Source organism: Danio rerio, chromosome 5 (assembly GCF_052040795.2).
Source record: "Danio rerio strain M-AB ecotype USA chromosome 5, GRCz13ab, whole genome shotgun sequence".
Lineage (NCBI taxonomy): Eukaryota > Metazoa > Chordata > Actinopteri > Cypriniformes > Danionidae > Danio > Danio rerio.
The window spans coordinates 20,297,008-20,320,317 of NC_141025.1; the positions used below are offsets into that span (position 1 = coordinate 20,297,008).

The 23,310-nt window shown below is 35.5% G+C and overlaps 1 protein-coding gene across 5 annotated transcripts in view; it reads left to right on the forward strand.

The window, feature by feature from the left end:
• myo1ha (myosin IHa) overlaps window positions 1–23,310 on the forward strand; it is a 27,711-nt gene continuing 4,401 nt past the window's right edge. The window contains exons 1-27 of one of the 5 annotated variants that reach the window (XM_087253352.1): window positions 1–366; window positions 5,871–6,026; window positions 6,101–6,216; window positions 6,293–6,491; window positions 6,571–6,651; window positions 6,724–6,903; window positions 6,985–7,083; window positions 8,347–8,460; window positions 8,596–8,667; window positions 8,756–8,875; window positions 9,115–9,182; window positions 11,195–11,300; window positions 11,400–11,480; window positions 12,711–12,802; window positions 14,708–14,802; window positions 14,890–14,936; window positions 15,099–15,179; window positions 16,998–17,103; window positions 17,285–17,402; window positions 17,475–17,588; window positions 17,685–17,761; window positions 17,841–17,909; window positions 18,600–18,684; window positions 19,645–19,807; window positions 21,082–21,165; window positions 21,256–21,349; window positions 23,220–23,275. In XM_087253352.1, the coding sequence (XP_087109478.1) occupies window positions 361–366; window positions 5,871–6,026; window positions 6,101–6,216; window positions 6,293–6,491; window positions 6,571–6,651; window positions 6,724–6,903; window positions 6,985–7,083; window positions 8,347–8,460; window positions 8,596–8,667; window positions 8,756–8,875; window positions 9,115–9,182; window positions 11,195–11,300; window positions 11,400–11,480; window positions 12,711–12,802; window positions 14,708–14,802; window positions 14,890–14,936; window positions 15,099–15,179; window positions 16,998–17,103; window positions 17,285–17,402; window positions 17,475–17,588; window positions 17,685–17,761; window positions 17,841–17,909; window positions 18,600–18,684; window positions 19,645–19,807; window positions 21,082–21,165; window positions 21,256–21,349; window positions 23,220–23,275 (2,679 nt within the window). In that variant the 5' untranslated portion in view covers window positions 1–360. Of the gene's footprint in view, window positions 367–5,718; window positions 6,027–6,100; window positions 6,217–6,292; window positions 6,492–6,570; window positions 6,652–6,723; window positions 6,904–6,984; window positions 7,084–8,346; window positions 8,461–8,595; window positions 8,668–8,755; window positions 8,876–9,114; window positions 9,183–11,194; window positions 11,301–11,399; window positions 11,481–12,710; window positions 12,803–14,707; window positions 14,803–14,889; window positions 14,937–15,098; window positions 15,180–16,997; window positions 17,104–17,284; window positions 17,403–17,474; window positions 17,589–17,684; window positions 17,762–17,840; window positions 17,910–18,599; window positions 18,685–19,644; window positions 19,808–21,081; window positions 21,350–23,219; window positions 23,276–23,310 lie in introns of those variants that run through there. The other 4 variants (XM_087253353.1, XR_015491056.1, XM_087253351.1 and 1 more) reach the window with 4 other exon arrangements.

A 23,310-nucleotide genomic window follows, 5' to 3' on the forward strand; every position in this document is an offset into this window, starting at 1 on the left:
AAGCACTGAATAAGATCTCTAGTTCTCTGAACCCCCTCCTGACTGGACCATGAATCATTAAATACCCAGGCCTCGCAACTAGAACATGGGTCATTATTGTGAAGAGCACAGCAATAATAGATGGCCATCCTCTCCGCGTTCCAGGCATTTGCAAGCCTGGTTAGAAACGCTGCAAGTAACTTTTAAAGAAGTTTTAGGCTAGATTAATTTCTAGATTCACAGAGGACTTTTTGGGTGTTCCATGGCACGTGTTGGGTTGGTAGAAATTGCTCAGCTCTAGCTGACTGTGAACGGATTATTCAGGACAAAGTCAGTCTGGATGCGAGTAGTTTCCATATTTTATTCAGCGGCTGATCCAAGATGCAGGTATGATCTGTTTGCATGTGTTTCGAGATATCTTAATGTGTGTGCATTTTTATTTTACTTTACTTAGCTGTAACGGATATTATCTTTACATCAGCCAGCGATGTAGGCGGCAAGAAAAATAAGAGCAATGATGAAAAACAAACATCATAAGAAAGCCATACTATATCCAATAGCGTGCCCTTTTTGATTTATACTTCCTGATTGCTTTTGTTTATGCACACAATTGGCGATGATAGCCTCAGCATAGCACAGCGTCCGATCTGTCACCCACTTGATTGATCACAAGCCATAAATCTGTCAAAACTACTTTTTTTTTTTTTTACTCTGAGAAAGAGATGTAACTAGACCTCAGAGCTCACTTTAGGAGAGTGCTGCTGTTGCCCACAATGTCTAGTCTTTCTTATTCTTGGCCAGGTCTCTGAAGAGTAGGATGTCACTACCGTATCTTTCTCTTTCTCAGTTTATCTCTCTCTCCCTCTCCCTCTCTGATTTGGTAGAAGTCTTCTCAACTCGGCCGTGACTGACACTGACAGGGCAGCCTAAAGGACCATCTCTTAATTAAAAGGCAATAGCTTTTATACTAAAAAAAGAGAAGCTAATGCACTTAATTTCACAAAAGTGTAGTGTACTGTATTTATAGTCATTACGTAAACTGGGACTATGCATAAACCTTCCCCTAAACCTATTCAGGCCTGTAGCCAGTTTATTGAAAGGGGTGGTTCTTTTTTTCAAAAAACCCTGACCTTTTTGTCGTTATTTGCCTCATTTTTTTATTTAATTATGAGGTTTAAATATTGCATTTTAGTGACATTTTAAGCACAATTTTTGCTGGATTAGCTTGATGGATGGTGATTATAACTACACCAAATTACCATTCTATTAAAGTGTTTATTTACAAATGTGCATTTAAACTAAGTTTTATATTACAGTTTTATAAATAGTGTTGAAATTAGTATTTTAAAGAAATATGAAAATATATTTATTTTTAAAATACAATTTTATCATCTATCATAATTTTTTTTAGGAGTCTGTTAAAACTATTTTTTAATTAAAAACTGAAGCCTATACACAAATAACAAACTGCCCAGCAGCATGCACACAACATCATAAGACATTAATATTAAGTTATATTTATGTTGTGACATCATGTGACCAAAATTCAATGTCAAGGCAGTGTCTAAGGACAACGTTATGTTGACGTCCAGTAACGACGTCAAATCTGTTGTTTGGTTGATTTTAGGTTATGTTGGAAATTGGCCAAAATCCAACATCTGATAGATGTCATAGTGGTTACGTCCACACAACATCAAGGCATAACTAGATTAGACGTTGATTCGGTTAATATTTGGTTGATTTTAAGTTATGTTGGAAATTGACCAAAATCCAACGTCTGACTGATGTCATAGTGGTTACATCCACACAACGTCAAGGTGTAACTTGATTAGACATTGATATGTGGTTGATCTTAGGTTGATTTTAGGTTGGATGTTGGACACCAACATTGGCCTGATGTTGGGTTCTAAGGTCAAACCTGATTTACATTTCTAAACAAAATCCAACGTCCCCACAACAGTGGGGTACAACAACAATATGACAATGTTGATGTCCTGTGCCTGCAGGGTGGCCAGTACATTCAACTTTCCTCAGTCAGAATTTGGCCATTTAAATAATTCACACATGATATTCAAATTAATAATAATTCAACTGAGGATTTAGATACCCTATAACCCAATACTATAGTACTCTGTAAATTAACAGTTTATAGCATCCTTTAAATGTTTATGGCTATTTCATTTTTCTTTTAAACTGGAAGACTAAAGGTTAATATTATAGATCTGGCGATGAATGTAGCTTTTGCATTTACTTTAATATTGTTGAATAATTTAAATATGACTTACCTTAATAATGTTAACAAAGGCTTGCTGCCTAAAGCATTTAACTGGCTTTAGTTACTTCAGTATCGGCATTATAATCAGATTAGACCAATTTGAATGAAAAAGTTTGGAAAAGTTTCTGTAATCTTAAAAAAACTTCATGTTAAGTGGGATTAATAATTATACTTATATTTAAATTAATAATTTGGTACAATGCACTTGTCATGTACATGTTTTTACACTGTACTTACAGTGCTCAGCATATATGAGGACACTTCATTTTGAAAATGAATATTTTTATATTTATTTCTCAGTGAATATGGGTTATATATATTGGTGCATTTGAACAAACCAGATTTATTAAACAGATAAATTTAGTAAAATAATATTTTAGTCACATAACATTTTTAGAAATGGAAACATAATACAATTAAATTCATGCAAAAAAATACAAACTACAACATTTCAACAAAATGTTATGCATTTTTCTTGTTTTTTTTATTCTTGCTATTTTTTAAAATTTTATTTAACATTTTTCTATAACATAAATTTGGGCTACTAATTTTTGAACCGTTATCGTAAGTTATTTTATTAGATTAGCTCCAGATTTGGCTTTAGTACTGACTAATGTATATTCACAAATATAATATTGTAAAGCATCTTATAGACCAGGGGTGTCCAAACACGGTCCTGGGGCCGGTGTCCTGGAGAGTTTATCTCCAACTTGCTTTAACACACCTGCCAGGAAGTTTCTAGTATATCTAAAAGCTTGATTAGCTGGCTCAGGTGTATTTGATTAGGGTTGGAGCTTAACTCTCCTGGACAACGGCCCTCTAGGACTGAGTTTGGACACCCCTGCTATAGACAATATTCATTTAAATAAGAGATGTATGGGGGTGTACTCATTGTGCTGAGTCCTGTATTATTATATGCTTACCTTTTCTGCATGTAATTACATCTGTAATTCATTTCTATAAGCACAAAATGTTAGAAATGAATAACAGTTGCAAGTACATGTAGGAAATGGATGTAAGTACAATGTATAAAGAGTATGTTGGGTTTTCCTTACAACAAATTAAACATACAAGAATTCCAGCTCTGAGAAAATCCAGTTGTAGCATGATCATAGGAAAACTGTATTCAAGAGCTTCTGCACACTCCACTCCAGCCATATCAAGTTTGTTTACATAAGCAAGCATCTTTATAACATAAAAAAACATTCATTGATGCTTTCCGTTTGAATTTTCTCCTATGAAGAAGCTCTTCAGTGTTTATGTTTGTACTCATGGACATCAAACCTTTTGGAAATGAATGATATTCTGGCTTCAGAATGCTCTTTCTGTGCGCATCATAAAAGTTCATCAATCAAATGAGAGTAACATGTTGATTCTTTCAGCTGCATCTCTCATTTGAGAAGAGGAACAGGCTTTTCCTGTGCTGATGTTCATGCGTCTTATCACACTGAAAGTGTCACACTATAAACATTAGCATCCCCTCTATCCATTGTTCCTCATGTGACATTGAGTTCAGCTTGTTCCCATGTGGGGACAGAAACTAGTGAGGGGGAGTCTCCACAATAACGCTGAGATTGAGATTGGTTCTGACATCTCAAATGGGGGATCTTCAATGATATTGTTCACCTGCCCCTTTGGCTTAAAGCAGGGTGAGAGGGGGAGGGGCATGTTTTGGGGTTGTCGGTGAGGACATGAAATGGTGGGGAGCGTGAAGTGTTGTGAGGTGGTGGGTGGTGTGTGCGGTGGGATGAAAATTTTGATCGGCGGACAGGTGGACGAAAATCTCCAATCGGAAAAAATTGTCCCCCTCCTGAGCACACACACAGTACCCTTGATTACGGTGTGTGTATAACTGCGACGTTCAGAACAAGCCTCCATTGTGTGCCCTGAGGGCATATTAAATGAGTGTCTCGGAGAGCAGCGGGACACAGACCGTTACAGCACAATTTAGTCTGTCCTGTTGTCTCAAGAAGGCCTCATTTCAGAAGCTCTCAGATCAGACAAATTTAAGCAACCCCCTCCTTCCCCTTCTTTCGTCCCTCCTTCCCTCCATATCTCCCTCTTCTGCTGCTTTGCCCTCTCCCCCTCTACATCCAACCAGCCCGCACCAGCCCAAATAGGCCAAATCTCATCTATTGTCCTGGGACTGCCCAGTGTGAAATTCGGTGTGACATTAAATGTTTTCTAATGAATAAATTTTGAAAGGATATGCAGAGAGAATATGTGTAATGGAATGTAGACTGCATTTTAAAAGCTTCTTCATTGTCCATCGTCTTTGGAATTTACAGGACAAAAAAACTGGCCTCTTTCAGAGCTAATGAGGTTTATGGGGGTGAAAAGGGGGGCGGAGGAGATTTTGGGAGCTTCTAGTCGTTAGATTAGACTTAGGGGTTTTTTTCTGTTCCCCTATTCGGTTTTTCTTACAATTCACTATATGAAAGTCAAATATCCTGCATGCAGAACAAAATGGGGAGAGGACAAATTACAGCAACTTCCTGAAGAAAAATAAACTGGAAAAGCCTCAAATATTTTCCATCTATCAGTGTTTAATGAAGTTGCAAAAGTTTTTTTTTTTATCTTGTTTTGAAAAATGCACTTCTCTTTCGTCTTTATAGAATGTGTTAAAGTGGTTGATCTTTCTCCTGTGCTCATTATTGAAAATAAATCATGTATAAACTGACTAGTTTGGAAATGTCATCTGAGGAAATTTCAGCCTGTTTTTAAAGTGTACCGAATATTACTTGGTATGATCGGGGAAATAAATCCAGCCACAACATGCTATTTATACTGGTTTCTTAGGGAACACAATGCTGCCAGTCACATGGACAGGAACACTCATTGCAGATGATATCTCATTACAAAAGCCTCTACAATAGAGAACAGCATTATAAAGTACTTAGTTAAACATCAGCAGGGGATTATGCGGTTGGATGATCGTGACTTAATCAGAGACCTTAGACCCTGATTCTTGGTCTCGGTCTCAACATGATAGCAAGCCTATTAATGAAAAGGAGAAGAGTCAGTATCTTTGCTGAAGTAGTGCATTACGAGAGACATTTTATTCCCTTCCGCCATTTCTTTTATCTATAACTAGGCCCAAATGGAATCTGCGCGTGCAGAAATCCACAGACTTTTGCAGATTTCTAGCCCGTCATTGAGTCTATTTATTTACTTGTGTGAATTGTGTGAATGTTTTTATGAATTTTTACAATACAGTATGTAAAGAGATAGTCTTTTAGTAGATCTTTTATATAAGAGACTTGTTTTGTTTGTCAAATAAATGGATCTAATTGGATTTCCTTTTTTAAAAAATTAACATTAAATATAAGTTAAAAAGGCATTTATTTTAGTTTTTATATATTAAGTTTTTACTTGCGATACTCCCAAAATCAATCCTCATAAATCCACAGAATTATAGCAATAAATGTTCACAGTTTGTGTCTGGCTCAGTCCATAAACAAAATTTCACACCTAATTTATAAATGCAGTTGACTGTTTTGCCACTTTTAAGACCAAAGCTTCTGAACTTTACGGGTGCTGAATGGCACAATCCTATAGACTTCATCAATGTAAACAAATTGTGTCATGGTCAGTGCTGTGCTTGTCTGATTGGCAGAAAGGAAAGGTTAAACTGGGTCAGTTGGACTTAGAGGGAGCCCTGATTGCCAGAGACCGAGTTGGCATCCAGGACTTTGTGCTTCTTGATGCCCACAACAGTGAGACAGCCTTCCTGGACAATCTGAAAAAACGTTTCACTGAGGATTTGATATACGTGAGTGCAAAATTACAAAACCTCATGTATATATTGGGATGAAGTTCAATTTAAAAACCTGTTTGTTTTCACAGACTTACATAGGTACTCTACTGATATCTGTAAACCCGTACAAGGAGTTGGATATCTATACCAAGAAACAAATGGACCTTTATATGGGAGTGAACTTTTTTGAGCTTCCTCCGCATATGTAAGTATTTATTTATCTCCATTGTTAATTCAGCAAATTAAACATTTTAAAATAAATGTTTTTGTCCGTTTTTTAGTTATGCATTAGCAGATAATGCCTACCACACCATGCTATCTGAAGCCAACAACCACTTCATTTTAATATCTGGGGAGAGTGGAGCAGGCAAAACTGAGGCCTCCAAGAAGATCTTGCAGTACTATGCTGTCAGCTGCCCTAGTTCCACCTTACTGGACACTGTGCGGGACCGCATGCTCATGTCTAACCCTGTGTTAGAGGTTGGTCCAACAAAAATACTCCCAGAATAGATTTGAACATTCCCTACATATACAATGCATTCATCAAATCTGCTTTTAGGCATTTGGAAATGCAAAGACTATGAAAAACGACAACTCTAGCCGTTTTGGAAAATATATGGACATCCAGTTTGATATCCAGGTATGAACAGATGCTAGCTTCATTTCATTGCATAATACTGCATAAAGATAAACACCTGATTCTAATACACAGGGAGATGCTGTCGGTGGCCACATACTCAGTTACCTGCTGGAAAAGTCGAGAGTGGTTCACCAAAACCATGGTGAGAGAAACTTTCATATCTTCTACCAGCTGGTGGAAGGAGGGGAGGAAGACCTGCTGAGGCAGCTAGGCTTGGAGAGGGACACTAAACGCTATTGTTATTTAGTTCAGGTATGGTTTAAATCGAAATCTGGTGTCAATATGACTACAAGCATGGACAGTTTTTCTTTTATACATTTGCTTTCTCAATAGGGAGAGTGTTCCAATGTGAGCTCCATCAATGACAAGAATGACTGGAAAACTGTTAAAAATGCGTTATCGGTCATTGACTTTGATGCTAGTGACACTGAGGTAAGGAGAGGTGATTTTTTTTTAATGCACTTTTTTTGTGTGCATGTGTATATGTGAATACAGTCAAGCCTGAAACTATTCATACCCCTGACAAATTCTGACTTAAAGCTATTTTATTCAACCAGCATTTTTTTTGACACAGGTTTCTCCCAAAAGACCATAAGAGGCATCATTGTGGGAAAAAAAATATTTCTCAGCTTTTAGTTGCACTTGAACAAAACCTTTAAGTCAGATTTTGCCATGGGTAAGAATAATTTCAGGCTTGACTGTATACTGTACACTACCTGACAGAAGTCTTGTTGTCAATCCAAGTTGTAAGAGCAACAAACAATAACTTGACTTCTAGTTGATCATTTGGAAAAAGGGCAGAAGGTAGATTTTTCCGATGAATCATCTGTTGAACTGCGTCCCAATCATCACAAATACTGCAGACAACCTATTGGAATCCACATGGACCCAGGATTCTCACTGAAATCGGTCAAGTTTGGTGAAGGAAAAAAATCATGGTTTGGGGTTACATTCAGCATGGGGCGTGCGAGAGATCTGCAGAGTGGATAGCAACATAAAAAGCCTGAGGTATCAAGACATTTCTGTTGCCAATTACATTACAAACCACAGGAGAGGGCAAATTCTTCTCATGCCACTCTCTCTCCTTCTCATACTTCAGCCTCCACATCAAAGTTTCAGAAAGCAAAGAAGGTAGAGGAGCTCCAGGATTGGCCAGCCCAAACACCAGATATGAACATTATTGAGCTTGTCAGGGGTAAAATGAAGGAGGAGGCATTGAAGATAAATCCAAAGAATCTTGATGAACTCTGAGAGTCCTCCATGAATGCTTTCTTTGCCATTCTAGATGAGTTTATTAATAAGTTATTTGGGCATTGCAGAGATGAATGGATGCAGTCGTCTAAGCTTACAGGAGTCATACACAATATTAACTCTTTTTCCACTCCACCATGACTATATAGTCCATACTGTACTGTATTTGTGTTAAGTGACAAGACTTTTGTCTATCTGCAAAGTCAGACCTTACTGTCTTAATTGAATAATTAAAAATCATATTTTATTTAGGTAAAATAAGTGTAATCTAGAGGCCTCTGCCTTTCATATAAGACACTTCTGATTACAAATAATCAACTTAAAGTCAAGTTATTACTTGTTGTCCGTAAAACTTGCATAGGCAATCTGACTTTTGTCTGGTAGTGTATGCTGGATTGCTAACAGCTTTGATCATAAGGTGATCTTTTTTCTTTACCACCCTAGCATCTCTTTGGGATCATATCTAGCGTGCTTCATCTGGGGAATGTGCACTTTGATAGAGACACCAAAGGTTATGCTATTTTAAACTCTAATGCAGCGCTGAGATGGGTATCCAAGGTCAGTTTCTATTTAATATTGACTTATGACAAACAGCTTGCACTGATAGAATAGTGATTTTTTAAAGTTGCTTCAGAATGATCACACTTATTTTTGTATATCTGTGTAACATTCCTGTTTAATTTTGATGCTCAGCTGTTAGGTGTCCATGTTCAAGTCCTTCATGGAGCTCTTACATTTAGGAAGATTGAAGCCAAATCTGAAGAGGTAAAACTGGGTCATGTGTGTAATGTTTTGTCTTTTGTAAAACAGTCACTCTCCAATCGGGTGATCTTTCTGTCTTTCTGGCCCTTAGGTTCTCAGTCCATACACTGTGGATCATGCTATCTATGCCAGAGATGCTTTGGCCAAAGCCATCTATGACCGTGCTTTCACATGGCTGGTCAACAGGATCAATGAGTCTCTAGAGAATAAAGTAAGTAAAAGTTAAATAATAATACTATTAATAACAACAAACCTGGGCGTCATGGTGGTGCAGTGGGTAGCATGATCGCCTCACAGCAAGAAGGTCACTGCTTCGAGCCCCAGCCCATAAAAAACCTGTACGTTTGATAACTTTGTAAATCTCTTGGTACAATTATGACGAATATGTTTGGTTTCATTTTAAAGAAATGGAGGTGTTGTTTCGTTCTTCACCACTTTTTTTGTGTTTAGGATTCTGAAAGGAAGACTGTCATTGGATTGCTTGACATCTATGGATTTGAGGTATTCACTGCTAACAGGTATGTGTTTAGAAATATGAGCGAGAAGACAGTTTGAGATGATTTGAACCTTATGATAGCACTGTATCCTGCTGGAAGTAGCCTTCACAAGATTGGGTACTCTGTTGTCATAAAAGGATGGAAATGGTCAGCAGCGATGTTCAAGTAGGTTTTGTCATGTTAAACAATGTTATTAAGGGACTAGAGCTTGGCAAGAAAAACAAGGCATTGTAAGTTGATACAAAGCAGTATGCATCAATGCTTTCACGTTTAACCAAATTCTGACCCAACCATCTAAATATTGATGAAAATAAGATACATCAGATGAGCCAGTGGTTTTTGTTCTGCTGCTGTAGCTCATCTGCTTCAAGGATTCACTTGTTGTGGATTCAAATATAGTATTTTGCATAGCTTAGTTGGAATGCTTATCTGAGTAGCCTTTTTTTCTCACACCAATCTGGCCACTCTCATCTGACAGAACATTGTCCCACAGAACTGATGCCAATTTGATATTTCCTATTTTTTGGACCATTGTCATTATGGGTTTACATAAATATCTGGCAGATCAGCAGTTTCTGAAATAAGCCATGCTTCCACTTTGTAATTTCATTTACGAATTAGTCATCTGAGATTTGGGAAATCCCAAAAAGATTTCTATAATCCTCTACTAAAATCTGTGGTTTTTGATTGTTGGTTTAACATGTTTACTGATAGTCGCTTAATGGCTTTTGTGATCTTATCTTTCCTCCAATGAAGTTTTGCATGTGTTCTGCACGATTTCAGACACTTTCCTCTAGTGTGTGTCATCATCTATGATGATGTCACATTAAGAACCAATAGGAGAACAAAATCTGACGAATCAATCTGCACAGCAACTTCAAACCAACACGAGGAAACGTCAAAACAGCCTCTTCTCTGGTTTTATCATTGAGGCATACTGTGCACAAAATTAGAGCAACAGATTGTTTATGGTTGCTGTGAGGTATTATTTCAGAACGCAGGTTTAATTGTGTCTGGATGGATGACCGATGGATGACGTCAAACTCTGGATTGTTTTTCTTGTGTGTCCAGGTTTGGCGCTTCTTGATTGTCGTTCAGTTTGACACCCTGACAACTGAGATCTTACAATGTGACATGAAAATCATGTTTGTGCTGTCTGAAAAGCTACAATCGTATAGGATTATTACAAATTGCAAAGTGTGAGCCGGTGTCCTGACATCTTATCCTACTTGTCAGATTATTCTACCAACACTATATTTGAATGGTTGGGATAAGGGATTGGGGTAGGTTAGGGTGATATTACAGCCTCATAATCACAAAATTCCACATCAAATTAAACACTGGTAGCACAATCTGATAAGTCATCAAAATGTTCTACCTACACTTTAAAAAAGTGATTCAATTGCTTTACTTAAAAAAGGGAGTAAACCAGTTGCTTTTAAAAATATTAGTTGACTCTACTTAAAAAAGTGAGTAAACCTGATGCTTTTAAATAGATTTGTTGACTACTTTAAAAAGTGAGTAAACCCATTACTTTTAAAGGGATTAGATGACTCTACTTAAAGTGAGTAAACCTGTTTCCTTAAAATTAGTAAGTAAAATAATTAAGTGCATATTTATAATGATTAAGTCAGCTTAACTGTTCCAATTTACATTGGATTTACTTACTTTTTAAAGTAAATTCAACTTGTTCATTTTTTGGCAACGGTTTTACTCACTTTTTTGAGGAAACTAACTGCTGTTACAGTGTGCTTTTTAAGGTATGAAAATCTGGCAGGATTGGAAAAATCGACAATACATCGGGCTTTACTTTGACCAGCCCATCAGGCACCAACCACGCCACATTTAAACATTCTGATGCTCAATTTGAACTTAATCATGTCTACATGCCTAAATGCATTGTGTGATTGTCTGATTCGAAATTTGTATTGAAAAGCTGTTAAACTTGTGTACGTAATAAAGTGGCTGATGAGTGTAGAATTTTTGTTCAATGAGTGCATATTTTTGTTCATTTTATTTCAATGTGTGTTTAGTTTTGAGCAGTTTTGTATAAACTACTGCAATGAGAAGCTACAGCAGCTCTTCATTCAGTTGACGCTAAAGGCTGAACAGGAGGAGTATGAAGCAGAAGGAATCGGGGTGAGTTTATCAGTCATTCAGTAATCACGTATGCAATGACATTCAAAGTTTGTAAATCAGAGAATAACGCTCTTCACACTTTGTTAAATTGGGTTTCAGTGGGAGCCTGTTCAATTCTTCAACAATAAAATCATATGTGATCTGGTGGAGGAGAAGCACAGAGGAATCATCTCTGTGTTGGTATGAAGTTATACACGTACAATGCATTTCTCTGGCACATTTTGAAATGAACATTATACTGCAAAAATGTTGTTGGTACTTAGAGCTTTTGCCTTTTTTCTAGTATAAACTTTTAAAAAAACTTAAATTAAGAAGTATATTTTAGACCAGTGGTTCCCAAAGTGGGGGCCGGGACAATCAGGCGAGGTCGCTTGGTGATTTCCTAAAGTCAAATTCATTTCATTGAATTACAATCACCATATTTTATCCAAAACCTACAGAAGAAAAAATAGTAGTTAGTAGTTAAAAAAACAACTTGCAAATAAAAAGCCATCAGCCTTTCGATTGTTTTTGACCCGTGGGTTGATTATGTTATATTAAAAACACAGCACATTAATTTTATGGCACCAGGCTAAACTCGGTCTCCGAGTGGTGTTATTTGAAATTACATGATGAATAAACTTGGGCCTATTGGTATGAGTGCATCGTTGTGTGCAAAGTTTATATATTTATAACCACCTCAGAGGATATAGGGGGTGGCGCATCACTGACTAATTTTCCCTGTTCTAGACAAGCAAATAATATTGTCTTGTTTTCAGAAATAATAAGTTAAAATTAAGTTAGTTGTTGCTTCTTTGCAGGCACAGGACTTGATGTCATACTGACGTTGTACCCCAATGTACCCCAACTTCGTGGGTACATTAGATTTTGTTTGGAAATGAAAACCAGGTTGACGTCAGAACCCAGCGTCCCAAATCAACATCTATCATGTTACACCTTGACATTGTTTGGACATTACCACTATGACATCTATCAGATGTTGGATTTTGGTCACTTTCCAATACAACCTAAAATCAACAAAATATCAATGGAATTTGATGCCATTATTGGACATAAAAATAACGTTGTCCTTAGACGCTGACTAGACATTTAATTTTGGTCACTAGACGCCAACACCTAAATCTAACCTGATATTGTCTTATGATGTTGTGTGCCTGCTAGGCTAAAACAAACAAAAGAATATATTTTTTTTTTGCTTACCCCAGTGTCAGATTATTTTTTCTTGTTTTAAGGAAAATGTCACTTAATTCCGACATATTTCTGAAAGCAAAACAATAATTTTTACTTGTCTAGAAAATGCTTGATTGAAGATTTTAAGTTTTCTTTGATTTTTTTTTAGACAAGAGTGTTTGCTGTTTGTGTACTGGTTGATTTTTAACATGAGAGAACTTGTGTGGTTTGGTGTTTCAGGATGAGGAGTGTGTGAGGCCAGGCGATGCCACAGATCTCACTTTTCTTGAGAAACTTGAAGAGAAGATGGGCAATCATCCCCACTTTGTAACGTAAGTTGGTGTTTGTATTAAGCACTAAGCAAGAGTTCTACCGCTTATGTATCTCTTACTTAATTCAGCGCTGCTAGAAACTATCAGCAGTTTGATTCCTCTGATGGCGAGGGATCAGCCAAGCCATGTTGTTTTTGAAACTGGATCATTCACCCCCCCCCTGGTTTGGCCACAGTTGTCTCTCTTAAGCCTGACATTGACTGATGTCCCACTGAAAGTGCACAGCAGTCTGAGAGACTGAGAGTGGTTTTGATGTTATATGTTAATCACTCTCTGTCCAGGTCATATATACAAAATAAGTTCCTGAATTACTGAGTGAGTGGTAAGAGACATGGGAAAAATGCACTGTAAAAAAAATAAAAAAAACACACAATCAATTTGTTTTGGGACAACATAAGAAAATTAGGTTAACATATTAGGTTTCAATTTAAATGGATTGAACATAAAACAATTTAGTTGTCCCCAAAAACTTGAGAATTGTGTTGTTTCAGTTCATTTTAAATAAGTAGTTTGAACAAACAGCAGGCATCATTTATAGCACAAGGAAATTTGAGGTTGTGGGCTTTCCATGATATACATACACACAACCTACAACACAATTTGAAAATAATTTGACAAATGCATGTTTTTCTTATCAGATTATAAGTGTATGGCATCTCCCTGTGGACCAGTGACCTCAAGGTGTCTGTTGAGGCTCTGTAGGAGGTCTACTAATTATTGTATTATAAAATACAATATTACATGTAAAATAATATTATAGAATACAAATTGTGTTGGAATAATCATATGGAAAAATAATTTTTGGTAAAACTACACTATTTAACTGTAAAAAAAATATAAATTGCATAATTGTGCCTAACGTAATTATTTTAAACAACAACAACAAAAAAAGTATTTTTGTGCACATACAATTCAATTCAAAACTTTTTGTACTTTTAATATTTGACAATATAGTTATTGTGTGATGCAAGTTGTTCAAATATTTACAGATCTAAAATATTAACAATAAAACAATGATTCTGTGCAGACGGTTTTACATTTATTACAAATTCTATAAACATTATGTGGTAAAAAAATCTAAACGATGAAAATTATTTAACTGTTTAATTGTTCCTATCACATAGTGAAGTTTATTTATAAACTAATTTCGAGAGGGTCACATGCTTATGATTGTCTTTGGCTGGTCCCACATTAGCTAATACATGGTTCACCAATCAAACGATTTCTAACTCGCTATAAAAAACAAGAGTATCTTCGTCTTGAAGAATCCCCCCTTCGACCCCTACTCCTTTCTCCTTTTTCTAGATTGGGCGACATGGCGGCCCAGCGATTAGCACTGTTGCCTCACAACAAAAATGTCACTGGCTAAAAGTCTCTACTGGGCCAGTTGACATTTCTGTGCAAAGTTTGCATGTTCTCCCTGTGCTCGCGTGGGCCATCATCAAGACCGTGTAGTTCATCGAGATCTACCTGAGCTCAAACTCCTCTCTCACCCTGCTAACAGGAGTGAGCCCAGGGCTTGAGGATCTTGTAAGCTCAGGGCTCTCTCCTGGGACAGCATGCCAAACACGCTTTACTATCAATCCTCAGCTAAGTGTGAACTCTTGAAATTGTAAATTGAAAGAAAAAATTAAAGTGTTCAGATTTATTAGAACAAGTATACAGTGTACATTTGCATTTATTATCAGTATAGATAATAAAGTCAACATGCAAACATAAACTATGATTGTAGTGGAATCATTTATTTTGGCAATATTCACATTAAAGTCTCTGCTTCATCTCTCTATCCAAAGAAATCTTGCTGTAATAAGATGAAGCCCTTTTCACTTTATTTAGCCGTTTTTAGAGATTTAACTTGATTGTGGTCTTATGAAAGCATTTTCTTTGCTATATCTTCCACTGCAGGCATAAACTGGCTGATAAGAAGACTCGCAAGTCTCTAGAGAGAGGAGATTTTCGACTTCTTCATTATGCCGGAGAGGTGACCTACTGCGTTGTGGGTAAGAGAAAAGGCAGAGAAAAGCATGTTACTAAACCTGTTTGGCTTTCACAACCTCTTGTTTTTATGATCTATTCTTATTCAACAGGGTTCATTGACAAAAACAATGACCTTTTGTACAAGAACATCAAAGATGTAAGTGTGTACAATAAAGCATAATTCTGGTCTGTCTGGATGAAAGGGAAATGTCTTATATAAGCCACTTAAATATTTGCTTGCTTTTGTTTCTGCTCCTACAAAAGTTAATGACAGTAGATGTGTGTTTTATGTGTCTGCATTTATTTGTGTTACCAACAGATGATGAGGCTGTCAAAGAACCCGATAATACAGCAGTGTTTTCCAGATACTAAGGCAGAGAGCAGAAGAAGACCTGAGACTGTGAGTCCACCTTCACAACACAATACATTTATATATTAAGCTAGTTCTTTTTTTCATGTACACAAATTTGAAATACCTTGATGCCTGAGTTGACGAAATGTGCTGTATGGAACTACATTTAAAAAAATATTAGCTCTCTTGTGAAATTTGGATTCGTTTTCAGATATCAAAATAATATATATCATACACCCAGCTCAATAAACGCGCACAACATGTTTGCCGTGTTTTATTACTATTTTCAGACCAGCGTAACAGTAATTTTCAAGTTTTGGGTCATGTTGTTTAAATAGCAAATCCATTTGCACCACTTTGTGGACTCATGGGTGTTCCAGTCTAAAAAGGTGTATTAAGTTGCATTGTTGGCACATTGCTATTTTGAGGAAATGAAATAGACCGTGCCATTGACCAGTGTGTTAGTTATGCGCCTATGACGTGTGTTTGGATATAACTCGTTTTTTTGAGCACACTTCGTTAATATTGTTCTTTTATCCATTTGTTGGAAATTAAAACTGAATTTAGAAATGGTTTTAAAACAAATCTTTGCGCTTTTTTTGCCATGCGCTTTAGACTATGTGCCTAGATCGTTAAAATAAAGCCCATGTTTGTTCTGTAGCCAATTGAGAAAGAATAATTTCTTAAGGGGGTAAAAGTATTGACCCTAAAATTATATATTTTATTAAATAAAAAGCTGATTTTATTCCACTCAAAAAAAAAAAAAAATAGAAATACTTAAAACATCACTTGAGAAATGTTTGAAAAAGAGTAAAAAATGTACACGAGGGCTGTTTATCTTGTTTTCAACTGAACAGTATAAACAATGCTCTTGACATTTATATATATATATATATATATATATATATATATATATATATATATATATATTTGTGACAATTAAGTTATTTCTACGGTGGCTGAGAGAGTTTAAAATGCTGCAATTTAAGAAAGCAATGCAATTACAAAAAACACAAGCCAATTAAAAAAAAGGTCTTCATCAGTTTGACATTAAATGTGTTACAAATTCTCATAACTCAAACAAATTATGAAAACGCTGCAATTTCTCACAACGCATGCAAATAGCATGGAACACAATGAAAATGTTTCAAGGGAACTCAAATATATGTGACTTTTGCTCAGTAAAGTTGTAGGTAATCTTTAAAAGGTGGGTGGTTTGTTTATTTTATCATCCTGATTACCTGATTACCTTGTCTTTAGTATATTATTAGCCTAAATACATTTCGTTTGTGTTCCGTGCTATTTGCGTGTGTTGTGAGAAATTGCAGCATGTTTTCTTAATTTGTTTGCATTGTGAGAATTTGCAACTCGTTTGCTGTCAAAATGATTTTTTTTTTTTTCAATTTGCTGGTGTTTCTTGTAATTGGATGTGTTTTCTTAAATTGCAGTGTGTTAAGCTTTCTCCACCACTGTAAATTTCCACATTTTTGACACACTGTAAAAATATTTTATCAGTTCTCACTGAAAATATTTTATTCCCAAAACCATCTGAATTGAACATGCAACATAGTATGGTCATGTGATTAGAATGTAGAATACCATGTTTGAAGGTAAATAAATTACAAACGGATTAGATCAATCAATAGATCACTATACTATAAAGCAAATTGTTTATGTGATCCAGGATTTATTTCTATTTTGAAAGTACACAAAGCATCTATAATACATACAAATTCTATAAATTGCTGCAAAGGTATAGAGTAATAATTTTCATCAAGTAATGTAATTTAAATAACAGATAAAAATAAGTACAATAAAATACTGCTGCTATCTCATTTAATCAGAACTGCTCTATGAAATGTACAGGTTGCCACTCAGTTCAAGAACAGTCTTCTGCGGCTGACAGAGATTCTCACAGCTAAAGAAGCTTGGTACGTGCGCTGCCTCAAGTCCAACGACAATAAACAACAAGGTGAGGACCTCATGTAAGAATGTGAATGCATGGACTTAATTTGATGATACACAATATAATTTGATGATACAGCTGGTACCAGTATAATTAAAATACATTCATTTATTTGTGTTGTCAAATGTATTTTTTATTTCGGCCCGTTAAAATTATGTTAGATTTTCCTGCGTTCTATTTAATACAGGGAAGTTTGATGAAGTTCTGGTCAGACACCAGGTGAAGTATCTAGGGTTGATGGAGCACCTGAGGGTCAGGCGAGCTGGATTTGCATATCGCCGTAAATATGAGGTCTTTCTAAAGAGGTAAACTTAAATTAATAACATGTAGAAGCTGTAGCAGTAAAATTCATGCACTTAAAAAATCGTGTTTCTTAGGTATAAACCACTTTGTCCTGCCACTTGGCCCCATTGGAGAGGTGTACCTTCTGAAGGTGTGGAAAAGCTGGTGCAACATCTGGGCTACCAGCCTGATGAGTATAAAATGGGCAGGTGAGCTGTTTTGCCCTTTTACTTTTAGAATTTTCTACTAAACAATTGTCTTTCATTTTTTGACCACACACCCGTTGTATTCAATCTTATTAAAAGGACAAAGATATTTATACGATATGCCAGGACACTTTTTGCCACAGAAGATGCCTTTGAAATCTGCAAACATGAGCTGGGTAAGCAGCAATGAACTCGAGAGACATTTTTCTGAAATATTTATTTTTATTTGAAACTTGTGTCAATTATGTTTTATAGCTACAAAATTACAAGCCAAGTATAAAGGCTACAAAGTCAAAGGAGAGTTTCGAAAACAGAAAGAGGCTGGTAATCAGCAGCATTACTAGATTTAATACTGTTTTTATATAACTAATTTTATTTGAAATACAGTTGAAGTCAGAATTATTAGCCCTCCTGAAATATTAGCCCTTCTGAATAGTCCCCTATGTTTCTGTTTAGCAGAGAGAATATTTTTGGCACTCATTTTTGAACATAATAGTTTAAATAAATGATTTTTTAAAAATCTTTTATATGATGACAGTACATAATATTTTACTTGTGATTTTTCAAGATACTAGTATTCAGCTTAAATTGACATTTAAAGGCTTAACTAAGCTAATTAGGTTAACTGGGCAAGTTAGGGTAATTAGGCAAGTTATTTTATAACGTTGGTTTGTTCTTTAGGCTATCGAAAAAATATATAGCTTAAAGGAGCTAATAATTTTTACCTTAAAATGGTTTTTAAAAATTAAAAAATGCTTTAATTCTAGCCAAAATAAAACAAAAAAGACTTTCTTCAGATGAAAAAATATTATAGAAATATTGTTGAAATTTCCTTGCTCTGTTAAACATCATTTGGGAAATATTTAAAAAAAGAAAAGAAATTCACAGGAGGGCTAATAATTATGACTTCAACTGAATATTATAAAGTATTATGGCAGTCCATTGTAATATTAAATGGTTATAATAGCATGTGTATAAATATAGAATGTGGATATTGTTTTTGTTAACCTTTAGCTACCAAAATTGAAACGTGTTGGAGAGGAGTGCAGGCACGCAAAGAAAGAGACCGAAGAGCCTGGGCTGTAAAAGTCATTAAAAAGTTTGTAATATATTATAAGTATGGATATATTTACACTTCAAGGAGGGGATTTTCTTTTACTTAAAGCAGGGGTGCCCAAATTATTTGTAGTAAGGGCCAAAAGCCAAATATCATTGATAGTCGTGGACCAAAAAGAAATATACTATTTTAAATTAAAGTTGCTATGGGTAATTGTCTTATTCTGTTCATAATGTTAAAAATAAATAGAAAACATCACTTTGAATCGTATTCACTAATGCAGTATAACATTTTTATTTATAATTACAACTCAAATAGTAAACAATAACATTTATAACACAGTGGAGTTCAATGCTGAATACACTAGTCAAGAAGCTGCCTTTGCCTTGATTCGCTCATTGAAGTCTCTGCATCGTCATCCTCTATGCGTCGTATGTACATTTGAAACTGAATCTGATTCATTTACACCATTTAAATTGAAACATTTAATTTCAGATAGCTTTTAGCTTAACAATAAAACAGACAAATAAAAGGATACATTAAATTTGAAATGACAATCTCTAAACCATTCTCAGATGGGATGGAGGGCCAATACAAAGGTTACCAGGGTCCTAGTTTGGGCATCTCTGACTTAAAGTAATAAAAATGTCATCATTGTTTACATACTCTTCACATGTTCCAAAAATTATATGAATTTCTTTTTTCAGTTGAAAACAAAACAAAATATTTTGAGGAATTTTGGTACCTAGACAGTTGACGGTGGCCACTGGTTTTCTATAGATTTTTGGAAGTCAGTGGCTACTGTTAACTGTCTGGTTTCCAATATTCCTTAAATCGATATATATATATATATATATATATATATATATATATATATATATATATATATATATATATGTCTTCAAAAGAAAAAACTCATAGAGGTTTGGAACAACCTGAGCGTGAGTAACTTGTTAAGTTATGTGATGGCTTTCATATTATAACATATTTTTATTTATGCAGGTTTATTAAGGGCTATTTGACACGACGTGAGGCAAAAACCACAGACAACTCTGAATACCTGGCCTTTGTCCGACAGAGCTACTTAAATAGACTGAAAGCCAACTTACCAAAGACCGTTCTGGACAAAACCACATGGCTGACACCTCCACCAGTCATGACAGAGGTTTGCAGAAATTCTCCATTTACTAAAGTCTGTGAAAGCCAACAGGGGCTTTCTTTAACTAACTGATTTGTGAAAACGGTTTTATTTACATTTAACCACATGAATGCGCCGCCCCTAAATGGATATGATTTCAATCTTCACATCCCACACTATATGCACTATAGTGCATATATATGCACTATTATTATTAGAAATGTCAGCTATATATTTAATTCACCATACAAACGATTTATGTAAGCTTCAGATAGGTGACACGGTGGCTCAGTGGTTAGCACTGTCACCCCACAGCAAGAAGGTCGCTGGTTTAAGTCCCAGCTGGGTCAGTTGGTATTTCTGTGTGGAGTTTGCATGTTCTCCCTGTGTTCACGTAGGTTTCGCCCAGGTTCTCCAGGTTTCCCCCACAGTCCAAAGACATGCGGTATAAGTAAATTGAATAAACTAAATTGTCCGTAGTGTAACAGTGTGAATGAGTGTGTATGGATTTTCCCGGTAATGGGTTGTGACTGGAAGGGCATCCGCTGTGTAAAACATGGTGGATAAGTTGGCGGTTCATTCCACTGTGGTGACCCCTTGATGAATGAATGAGGCTACAGGCTTTGTTCCTTACTCATGTTCCAGTAAAGCATCATTATAGGACAGCTTCCATTATAACGTCATTAAAAAACACAGGCTAATAAAACATGTATTTTTTTCGTACAGATATGTGCAAGATATAATGCAAAACTATAAAGAGTTTACGTTAATTTGTGTACAACCTACTTTTCAAAAAACAGTTCCGTTAACAGAGATGGGCTACAGGAGCATAGTGGTTTGAGGGATCAGTTTTATATTCATCTATTTAGCTTCAAACTACTTATTTAAAATGAGTTGAAACGACACAATTCTTAAATTTTCTTTCTGACTATGTTCAATCCACTTAATTGTGTAAAAACGATTAAGTTAACTTAATTTGTGTTGGGACACAGTGTGTTTATGGAGTTTGTTTTATGTAATCCATTAATTATAGAGCTATGACGTCTAGGGATATCTATTGATAAACTGTTTACTCTATTGCCCTGGGGTATTTTTCGGCATCCACATATTTTTTTGGAGCCCACTGTAATGTATTCCTTTATGAATATCATTCTTTCATGACAGCTATTGATTAAAATGTTTACCCTATTGTCCTGGGGTGTCTTTCTGCATCCACATATCTTTTGGAGGCCACTAATTCATTCTCTCATGTGCAGCATTATTTGAAATTGGTAAAGTCTTTGTCACTGTTGTGTCTGTAGACCTCAGAGATTCTGCGAAAGCTGCACACACGCATGATGGTGAGGAAGTACGTGCGGGGAATAACGCCACAGAAAAAAGCACAGGTCACTATCACTGTTGAAACATACTTCCATTTCTTTCAATGTACAATTTCAGCCAATTTAGACATGAGTAAATGCTGTGTTTTTACGCAGATGCAACAAAAAGTAGTAACCAGTGCCATCTTCAAGGGAAAGAAGGACAGCTATCCTTCTAGTATCGCCGTTCCTTTTGTGGACACTAGAATCAGTCAGTATTGTTTATTCCACTTGTGCATTGATTGTTCTGTATATGTCCAGCCCAATCTCACACCGTAAAAAATATTTGTTAATTAACAGTTTCTGTGTTTTGTGAGTCAGTTTCAGTGTTTTCCTGTTTTACGGTTGTGAAGTGCATTATGGGAGCTTGATCTCTGCTCTGTTAAATTTTGATGTTGACAATTCAACTCTACAGTTTAACAAAGTGACTTTTATTGACATTTTACTACTTTGTATAATGTAATGTATAAGAAAAAGCATATAGAGGAATAAGTCTGTAAAATAACAGAAAGTGTACTGGCAGTTTATATGTACAAGGTCTTTTGTACCATAATATACAACAACAACAACAACAACCCAGACAATATATCACTTTAAACCAGGGGTAGGGAACTTATCGCTCGGGAGCCACTTTGACCAAAAACATGGGGCTCTCCAGCTGTCTCTCTTCAATAATAATGTAAAGTTTAAAAAATTATTAGTTTCCTTTTGAAAATACAATAACAATTCCCTTTAAATTGTGTTTTCTACAGCCAAATGAATAAGAACTCCGTTTACAATAAAAAGACGTTTCATCCAATTCGCATATGTGGTTGAACTTGAATAGCGACAACAATAAAGGTCAAGCAAGTTACATATGGTAACCTCACACACAAAAATTCAAGCAGTGCAGAGGCAAAAAAATAAAAACAATTTATAAACTGTCCTTTCTTCATACATTGTGATGCGTCATATTTGTTTATTTTTTTAGTTGATGCATGGACATGAATAAAGATTTTGTTTATAAATAAATAAAGGTGTTGTTACATACACACGCCCCAAACAGCTCTTTAAAAAATGCATTTGATAAAAAAATCTGAAATGGCTCTTTGCTGAAAAAAGGTTCCCGACTCCTGCTTTAAACTATTTAAAATGTTAATAAAAGTCCCTTTTTTAAGGTTAAGGTTCAAGATTAATGTCCCATAATGTAATTCAAAAGCATACATAAATAAATAGGGAAAAATAAAATAAATAAAAAAATGAATCACAAAATACGGAAAACTGCTAATTTATGACCCTGATCTCACGAGGAAACAAAACTATTTTATTTATTTTTATTTTTTTTTGTGTGGCTAATTTGTATGAAAATGTATGATTTTAAAACCAAACCGTCTTTGGGGGAAGAGCAAATCATACTAAATTGTAAAATGAGATTGTACGAATTCATACGAATTAAACATTAAATCAAAAAGTTACAAACTGTCGTGAGATTGTGTTAGATTTATGGATATTTCTTACAGTTTGTGAGTAAACGTGACAATTTTAAAGGGCCCCTATGATGAAAATCATCTTTTGTAAGTTGTTTGGACAGAACTGTGTGTAGGTATAGTGTGTCCACAGTCATGTTGGAGTGATAGAAACACAATAAGTCTCTCTTTTTTAAAAATTTCCTGATGTTAAAACAGGATCCAAATCCCTCCAATTTTTTTATGTTTCGCAACTTGACATGAGTGGGAATGGTGGGCGTGGAGAGCTAGCATTAAAGGCACAAGCCACAAAAACAGCTACATGGTTGTTCAGAGCAGAAAATACAAACTTCTGAAAGGTATAATAAATAATGTGATGGGTGTTTTAAATTGAAACTTTACACACACATTCTGGAGACACAAAAGACGCATCTTAAATCTTGAAAAAGCAGTAAAATTGGTGCCCTTTAAATTATGTCAGAATTCAAATTATGAAATTAATTCATACAATATTTGCCCACCCCTAACCCTACCCCTTATTGCGGGATGAGCAAATCATACTAAAATATGAATGAGATTGTACAAATTAGCCACTTTTCTTATTGCAATTGTCTCATGCTCCGATCTGTTTGCCAGATGAGCAAGACATCAATATGAGGGTTCTTCAAACTATACGGCATGAACGTATCAAGGTAAAGCAGAATCGTTTGTTTGAGGCTCAGTTGTG